This window comes from Eurypyga helias, unplaced genomic scaffold, assembly GCF_000690775.1.
Source record: "Eurypyga helias isolate BGI_N326 unplaced genomic scaffold, ASM69077v1 scaffold373, whole genome shotgun sequence".
NCBI classification, from domain to species: Eukaryota; Metazoa; Chordata; class Aves; order Eurypygiformes; family Eurypygidae; genus Eurypyga; species Eurypyga helias.
Window position 1 is genome coordinate 34286 of NW_010240295.1, and position 9439 is coordinate 43724.

Below are 9439 nucleotides of genomic sequence, written 5' to 3' on the forward strand. Positions count from 1 at the left end.
GCATGAGGAATAACACTAAAATAACCATGTGTGCTTTCTTTCAGTGGATATGCAGGTGGAGTTGTAGAAGTGAGACAGACTGTTCAGTAGTAATATCTACACTGCTGCTTTGAAATAAGATAGTTGTAAATGGTGCCTGCTAGTTAAAGGACTATAAAATTAGGGTTTTAATTTAGAAAGGGACTTATAATTGAAAGTAATTTTCTAAGCTATTCTACATGACTTTCTCTGCCTAGCCTTCCCATCTCCCACCTTTCCTCAAGAATTTTGTTTTTCAGGCTTGAAACTTAGATCCCTAAGTTAGTGCTGCTGGCAAATAATTATTGTTGAGCATAAGCTGATGTAATTTTCTTGTTGACCAACAGGACAAAGTTGTTATTGGAGTTGCTTACGATTGCACGGACAAGATGGTTTACTGGACAGACATCAGTGGCCCTTCAATCAGCAGGGCTAGCCTGCATGGTGGAGAGCCAGTAACCATCATCAAAACAGGTAACAGCAAAAAATTCTTCCTCTTACTACTCCCTAGGAATGGTGTTAGAGACATCAACTTAGTAATGTACACTTCTCAGGTATTGCCTGAGCTTTAGCATTACAAGATTGTGTTATTTGGATAAATAAGAACCAAAAAATCTGGATAAAATAAAATGAAAAAAGATCTGTTCTCTATGGAACAGCCCTTCACTACCTTTCCACTACTGTGTTAGGCAGGAAGTCAGCTCTCTTTACATAAATGAAGTTTAAAGCCAGAGTTAGGAGCAGCTTATCAGTGACATGTTTTTGTCCTTACTTGCAGTTGCAGGATGCTGTATCTGTCTAACCATTGGATGTCTCATGAAATCACTGGGAATGTTTTAAGTGACAGCTGTGGGGGTTGAAAGATGAATCAAGCTGCTGTGATGGCTTTAAAACATACCTCAAGGCACTAATTCATGCAGGGTTCAGAGCCTCATGGTCTGGGCTTTGAACAGTGTCTCAGCTCCTCACAGAAATGTTTAGAGGATTTCTGTACCAAATTACAGTCCTAAACTGTCATCATAAAAAAAGGGAAAAAAAAACCTCTTTCAGATGCTTTGTCACTTCTGGGGATGAATTTTGTGGTAGGCTTGAGGCCTTCACTGCTCTCCACCTGCAGTGGCACCCTCAGGACTGCCACTGTGGTGAGGCAGCACAGCTAGTACCCTCAGGGCAAATCCCTGGACATGACATCCCGGATATTTAAATCACACTCAAGACCTAACTCTGCTGTGTTGAGGATTGGCTGTGCTGTGTTGTGCCCAGTCTTGCAGCCTTTGTGTAGCCCACTGCTTTTATAGTTGTGTCTTGTCAGCCATAACTGATCAGAAGGGGTAGTCCAGCATCCTTCCTGAAAAGGTCCCGCATCCCAGGCCATGAGGAGTGAAACACTTGGGTACGCCAAGCTCAGGCTACTGTCGATAGACATTACTTATGCTTACAATGATGCAGTAGCTACAAGATGTGAAGAAGGAAGGTTATCATTAAAACCTAGGTGGTGTGCTGGGGTAGTCCCATCGTTGTTCAGTGTATAAATACATTGGTCTGAACAGGGGGTGATGGATTGTCAGTTTGCTGTTGAATGGATATCAAACACAATCAAAATTAGTGCTGGCAAAAGGATTGCATTTATATTTTCCCAGGGAATATCATCTGTGGTTGTCACTGATTTTTGGTGGGTAATCCATTGGCTAGCTGAGATTTGGTTATGTGTAGTCCTTTTTCTCTCCTGTTCTCTACCTGTCAGCTCATCTGAGAAGGCACTGGTGAGCAGGGAGGTTGAAGAGGAGAACAGCTGCTCTCTGTTCCTGGACTCAGGGATTGTTGTGGTTTAATCCCAGCCAGCAACTAAGTACCACACAGCCACTCGCTTACCTCACCCATCCTCCTCCAGCGGAGGAGGAGAATCGGAGGAAAAGGGAAACTAGTGGGTTGAAATAAGAACAATTTAATAATTGAAAGTAAATGAAATAAAACAATTATACCAATAATAACGAAATTAATAATATGTAATTAAAATAATGGAAAAGAAAACACATGATAGGACTGCTCACCACCTGCTGGCTGACCGACAGCTAGAGCCAAGAGCAAGTCCACCCCTGGCCCAACCCTTAACCCATACACGGAGCATGACGTTTCATGGAGTGAAACGCTCCCTTGGCCAGTCTGGGCCAGCTGTCCTGACTGTGTCCCCTGCCAGCTTCTTGTAACGAAGAAGTTGGGAACGCAGGCACAGCACCAGAAACCGAAGAAGTCCTTGACTCGGTATGAGCGCTCCTTAGCAACAACTAGAAACACCGGCACTATCAAAGCTCTTCTCCACACAGATCCAAAACGTAGCCTCGTACTAGCCACTGTGAGGAAAACCACCTCGGTCCCAACCAAAACCAGCACTGGGATTAAACAGATGAAAAGTGGTTAGAAACTGTTTCGACTGTGGCTTTCCATACCTCCCACTCGGGTTGTAAAATAAAAGTGAGTAACGCCACCTTGCCCAGGTTTTGCGCTTGGAGTTGCTTAAGGATTTGAGAAATTAGCCTAGAGGGTGGTGTGGGGTTAGAGCTTTTACAGTGTATGTCCTGCTCTTATACTCATTCCCCCAAGGCGCTGCTGCTCAATGCAGTCGATGTTCATTTTCATTAGAAGGCTAAGTGTAAACCCATGCATCATAAATATGAAAACCTTTTTTAAATGGAAAGGGTTAAGGGGAAGGGCAGGTTTGGAGAACTGAGTGAACGTGGGGAGCATTAAAAAAAATCTGGAGTAGCTGGAGGCACTTTCTGAATACTAGTGTCCTCAGGGTCCTAGAACAGCTGTGAATTCAAGATACTGGAGGAGGTCGCCCTTGCTTTGGATCCTTTGCAGCTATTATCACAAGAATTTAGGAAAGTATTCGCAAAATGATCAACCAGTTTTACTGGTTTACTGTTTTACTACAGTAAATTTATTTTAGTTTTCTGTGGATGTCTTGAGTGTCAAAGATGTCGTGAAGATGCTCAGGGGGCTGGAGCACCTCTGCTATGGGGACAGGCTGAGAGAGTTGGACTTGTTCAGCCTGGAGAAGAGAAGGCTCCGGGGAGACCTTATTGCAGCCTTCCAGTCCCTGAAGGGCCTACAAGGAAGCTGGGGGGGACTTTTTACAAGGGCCTGTAGTGACAGGACAAGGGGTAACGGGTTTACATTGAAAGCGGGGAGGTTTAGATTAGATATCAGGAAGAAGTTCTTCACAGAGAGAGTGGTGAGGCACTGGAACAGGTTGCCCAGAGAAGCTGTGGATGCCCCATCCCTGGAAGTGTTCAAGGCCAGGCTGGATGAGGCTTTGAGCAACCTGGTCTAGTGGAAGGTGTCCCTGCCCATGGCAGGGGGGTTGGAACTAAATGGCCTTTAAGATCCCTTCACACCCAAACCATTCTATGATTCTATCTCTGCCTGGAGTTTGCTTCAGAATAGTCAGTTTCCTGGGACTCCATTCAGGTTCTTAAGGGCAGTGGAGAGATTAGGGGCACCTTTCATCCTACCAGTGTCCTGGGTAGAGAAAAGGGAGAGCTTAAGGCCATCCCTAACCATTGCAGCAATTATGGAGCTTTGTATTTCTGTACCACTTGATGGCCAAGATATTTGTAAGACTTCTTTTTCATCCCAGCTCATTCAGTCTGAAAGGAGCTCTTAACCTGTAGTGCATGCATGTGTTGGTACAGTTTTAAATTCTGTGGGGAAAACATTTCCATTTCCAATTCCAAACAATTACAATATTTTCTCAAATTCTACACTTTAAAAAGTGAGGGACATTACTATTGCTAAAATTTTTATATAGATATGAATTAGTCTGTCTAATGAGAGTGTGTGTGATTAAAAGTCTTAATTTATTTGTGAAGACTTTCAACTATATTTGAGTATTTTGGGTAATTCAGGATGTTTCTAATGCCACATGGAAACCTCATGGGTTTTATCTGCTACGAAAAACACTGTATGTGTAAAGATATTTCACGATTTCTGTTGTTTGCATAGGAAGAGATGTTGAGTGATGTAGTGCTTTATTTTCTGTATGTTAATGGGCTCTTCCATAAAGAGTCAGAACAAAATAAGGTTGAATATTCAGTATGGGAATGTCCAAAATTGAAACTTGAAAATTTCAGGAAATAGGAAAATGCCTCCCTCTCAGAAAACTCATGAGAATGCTTTGTTTTGTCATGATCTTTGCCTTTTCCTCCTGTGAACTGCAGCTGCTTTCTTCAGTTCACATGTATTTTTGTGGAATGCACTACTTTTTTGTTTGTTAAAGCTCTTGCGATCCAAGTTGCGTTGCTTTGCAGAAACATGTTTTATTTTTGTGGAGCTCTATCCAGTTCTCATCCATCCCTGCAGCTGTATAGCCTGTGGAGGCTTTCCGAGCTCTGCAGCTGTGGAGACAGGTTGGGAAGGAGAGCCTTCCTCTTTGTTGTAGTTGCTTAAGTCATATCGGCCGTACACCTCTGTATAAGTCTGTCCCCAGGGATAGAGCCTGTGACTGTATCAGACCTGATGACAGTATACCAGGAACACGTTTGTGCCTCTGGAAAGACTGGTGATACATGGAGCCTATATATTCCCTTACCATGGGGGATAGTTTTTTCTGGCTTATTGTCAGCTGGACAGGAAAGACATTTCCTTTTGACTTCTTTAGATCTCCTGGCGTATAGCTGACAGGAAGAAATGGAAGCAAGGAAACTACTCAGGGAACAGGGGCTCCTGGGAATCATCAGCAGCAGATCTTATGCTGGCTACCTTTTGTTTTCTAAAATAGGCTGGGATCTCCTCCACCACCATTTAGTCAGTGATCTTCTGATCCCAGAGAGTGGGGTTTGTTGCCACATCACCTCAAAATGCGGCCACACAGCAGCCTCTGCTGTTAGCAAGAAAAGTAGGAACATTTGAGGGTCTGAAGTATATGTGAGGTGGTTTCTTGAAGGTGACAGGTTTAGTTCCACAGAGGCACATGGAGAAATACAAGTAGTAATGTGAAGTCAGTGTAACTAAGTTAAAGTATGCCCAAGTGCCCTTGGAAAGGAGTAAAGAGAGAACTGATTCACATTCACTTTCTTGCCTGCCTCCCAACCCCGTGTATGAGCTGTGAGACAGAAGCAGTAAGATACATCTTACTTGTTCTTTTCCACCTCTTCTGCAATGAATATACATCCAAAATGTCATGTGTCCAGCTTAAGTGTGGTAAGGTGTAATCCACCTGTGTGAGAGAGCAGAGGCTGTTTAGCCTGTTATGCAGTTACAGTAAAGCCACAGTAGAAAAATTTAGACAGCTCTACCCAGTGTTCTGGACCAAATGCTTTTTCTCCAGAAAGGCTGTTTGTTTAATGGCTGTCAGTAAATAAACTTGAGAATTAGTAGAAGGCTAATGAACTACATTGTGTCATTCTTGGATATTTACATCATGTGTAATTTGAAAAGTGTCTTGGTTTTGGTTTTTTATTTTTTTCAGCAGCTCTCTGGTATGAAGTGTCACTTCACCCCTTTTTGGGAGTGACCATGTACAATTCTTTCTTCTTTTGGAACTGAAACTGGATTAAAATTGATTTGTACCTCTCTTTGGCTTTGTTACATCCCACACAGCCTGCCTGCTGTTTTTCGATGGATGTATGAGCCTTAAGAAGTATAGGGCGGTTTTTCATAGTGGTTGAATTAAGCCTTGGAGTGCTATATATTTATTCTGCAACCTTCATCTGAGTTAGAAATTACTAATGCTGAAGCAGTAAGGTCATTATCTGCTATTTCCTGTTGCTTTTGGAACAACTAACTGTCCCAAGAAAAACTGTGCACATACAGTACTAAAACATGTTCCAAAAAGGATTGCTCTGCAAAAAGGAAGAGCTGGATCTAAATTCCATCAGTTAGCTAATATAATTATCTCTAGTACTTTGGAACTTGATTATCTTTAAGTATTGCGTTAGCTAAATTTATCATAAATCCAGTCTTGGGGGGGGTGCCATGTATGCCAGTGCCAAAACGGGAAACGTTAAGGGTGTTAAAATCCATTCTAGATCTTGGCTCTAGAAAGACTTTGTCACTCTACATATTTATGAAAGTTCTCTGTATTTTAACTTCATATGACAAAATACGTATTCCTCTTCCAACTGACATGAAGTAGCTTTTGTTGGACCTCAGCCAGAAACTTGAGGAAAACTTGTGTCAGTTAAGGGTTATGCTTATGAGGCTGACGTGTATTGGGAATAAATATAATGCCTAGGCATGTTTTTCTCTCTTCTCCTCCTACAGACTTGGGAAGCCCTGAAGGGATAGCTGTAGATCATCTAGGTCGCAACATCTTCTGGACTGACTCTCAACTGGATCGAATAGAAGTTGCTAGGCTGGATGGGCGCCAGCGCCGCATCCTTTTTGACACCGGCCTGGTGAACCCCAGAGCAATTGTTGTGGACCCCATGAGAGGGTATGGCTGTGTTGTCAAGGGATATGTGCAAAACTCTATTTTTACTTACTTACTTAACATGAGCATATACTCTGAGTCCATGTTTTTAGGCTGTCTGTAGACAATAATAGATCTATCTTTTCCTAAAACAGCTAACGAACAGAAATGGAGTGATCTACTCGTGTCCTGTGTCTGGTTTGGACATGAGAAATAAAACTTCTAAAATGCTTACTAGGTAATACTGTGATATTTTATTGAGAAGTTTGTCAAATACTGATTTGTGCCTTGCTTTCAGTACATTGTTTGCAGGGTGGCAAGCACTATCCTTACCTAAAAAAATCCTTTTCTTCTTTTGTTTCAAGATATACTAGTCAAAAATACTAGATTAAGCAAACTTATATTTTCATTTCCATCATAACAGCCATTCTTCCTGTACAGTGTTCCTCCTTCGAAAACTCCCATGGTCTCTCCTCTGTCATCATTTTCACTTCTGTCATTCAGTTGCCTGAGAAGGTCCTATTAGGCTTCTGTTTAAAGATGCAGATAAATGCATACTTTAAAAATTGAGCCTGTGAGCTGCAGGCACAGAAATAGGCCAGCAGAGTGTCTGTAGGAAAGTGTAAATGTTTTCAAGTCATGGTTCCAGCCTGCAAAAATGGAAGTGTATACATACTTCTATGTAGCCTCCGATCTGTTAACATTTTTCTCTCTGAGTATTGGAAGAAATACAGGGAAATCCATGGTAGTACTGTGTGTCCCTTCATTAATGTCTGAACTTGCCTGCTGTTTTCCTGGTGCCACTTTCTGTAGCATGGCCACTGCTGAGAAGAGACATTTCAGTCAAAATACTCAGAAGCATAGAAGCACGGAGGCTCTCTTTTCAGTCTTGAATTGCTGAGAAGCTCTACTAAATGATTGTTTAATTGATATAATAGGCATTTGGAATACTCTTAGGTGAGAACTCATTTATGAACAGAAGTATGATATTGCTTAGGGATAGATTTTTTGGAAGATGCATGCTTATTCCAGATGTTTGCAAACACTGTAGTGAGAAAAGAATGCATGTGATCCATGAAAATTCAAGTGATGCAAAAATAAATAAAAAAGTAAGGGTATTGACTTCTCCAATTCCTTTAACATAAAAAAACCTCTTACGTAATATTCACATAATAGTGGGGAGAAAAAGTGAAAACATCTGTGGATGTACATCAAATGACAGTGTAATAAGGAAAAATGAATGCACTCCGTGGTGTGAGAGAAGGGGAGAGACCTCTGTTCTGTGCAGAACCCCACTGACAGGATGGGGTTCTGGGTTCAAGTCAAGCAGCATGGACTTCTGTCTCCTAGTAGACTTGTGTGTGTGTTAAGGAATAAACAACTAAGGTGCTTGTGTTGAGGGGCCATGTAAATTCTCAGCCACAGAAAGTGCATCCGAGGAAAAAAACCTCACCACTAACAAATGAATGTTAGTAATAAAGCACTGGTGAATTAATGGCCCTCTCTAGGTTTCTCCCCTGACTATAAACTACTGTGATTCCATTCCATGTTTCTTACTTGGCTGCACTGAGAAGAAAAATGTAGTTTTTGAATGAACCCCACCAATGTATGCCAAATGCTCCTGCTGCTTAGCCTGGGCAGACATGATGGGCAGCGAGGAGAACAACAGTAGATGTGCATTTTGAATGGTCTTCAGGGCTGTTGAAACAGAGGTGTCTCTACCTGGTGTCTTGCACATGACCTAAACAATGTAGAGAAAGCACTTCTCATGTGTGCGCTTGGTCTTTTTATTTTTAATGGAAGTATAACATTTGCTACATCTTTACTATATGTTTGTTGCTTCTATATCAAAATGCAATGTGGTCCTTCTTATTTATTTAATTTATTTAGAATCATAGAATAGAATTGTTTAAGTGGGAAAAGGCCTTTAAGATCATTGAGTTCAACCTTGAAGATTTAGGCTGTATGCGTGCTACTTGTGTCCTTAGTGTTTTTCTTAATTACAACCATCTTCTGAGATCAGTCACTGGCTTAATTCTTGCCTTTTTCTTCTTCTTAAGAAACTTGTAGCGGACTGACTGGAACAGAGAAGCTCCTAAAATTGAAACTTCCTACATGGACGGCACAAACAGAAGAATACTTGTTAAAGATGATCTTGGGTTACCAAATGGGCTGACCTTTGATCCTTATTCCTCACTGCTGTGCTGGGTAGATGCAGGTAAAGAAAGGCTAAAATGTTTCTTCATAATAGTAGCAGAATAAGTATGTCCAATCCTGAAAATATGCACAGCTAGTTACTGCAGCAATTTGGGTTGCATCTTGGGCTTCGTGCCTTTCTTTTTGGCTCTAATAATCTCTCAATTTATTCATGATTACTACCAATGTAGTATTCACAGGAGACTTTGTGGAAGCTGAAAGATTCCAATTTTGATCACCAAACTTTCTAGGAATGCAAAAGGTTTCTATCTGTGTGTCTCATATGTGGCTGTCTCTTTAGGTCGTGCTTAGGCCTTTGTAGAAGAAGTTGTGAGTTTAAGACCTGGAAAAAACACTGATATTTCTAATCCAGCCCTACAGAATGTCATCCTGTCATCGTTGTTCTAAAACCTGTAACCACAGGGAATGTCTGCCTTGTATTTGACTGAAGCAAGTCCTGAAAAAGCAATTCACACTAGATTTAAAAATCAAGGGATGAAGGCTCTGCCACCAATTGATTGTTAGTTTTGTGCTAGCGTCTTGCCATTACAAAAAAAAAGCATGCTTTTAATTCTTATTTGATCTCTCTCCTTTTTTTTCATCTTGCTGCCTTTCTCTCTGTAGACTGCCAGAGGTCTCCTCCTGTGGAGGTGCTTTTACACTTCAAGTCACCTTTCAAGTTTCTGATAAACTAAAAAGATCAAGCTCTCTTTTTTCACTGTAAGACACTTTCTCCAACCTTCAAATATATCTCCCTGTGCTACCTTTCTTTTCTTTTTTTCCTCCTCTTGTTCTTGCATTTGCCTCTTTCCC

At 41.4% G+C, this 9439-nt stretch overlaps 1 protein-coding gene across 1 annotated transcript in view; it reads left to right on the top strand.

Annotated features, from left to right (window-relative positions):
- NID1 (nidogen 1) overlaps positions 1–9439 on the top strand; it is a gene marked incomplete at its 5' end in the record, with an annotated part of 47223 nt that overhangs the window by 33774 nt on the left and 4010 nt on the right. The window contains 3 exon segments of the mRNA XM_010148384.1: positions 366–492; positions 6283–6454; positions 8491–8648. Of these exon segments, the coding sequence (XP_010146686.1) occupies positions 366–492; positions 6283–6454; positions 8491–8648 (457 nt within the window).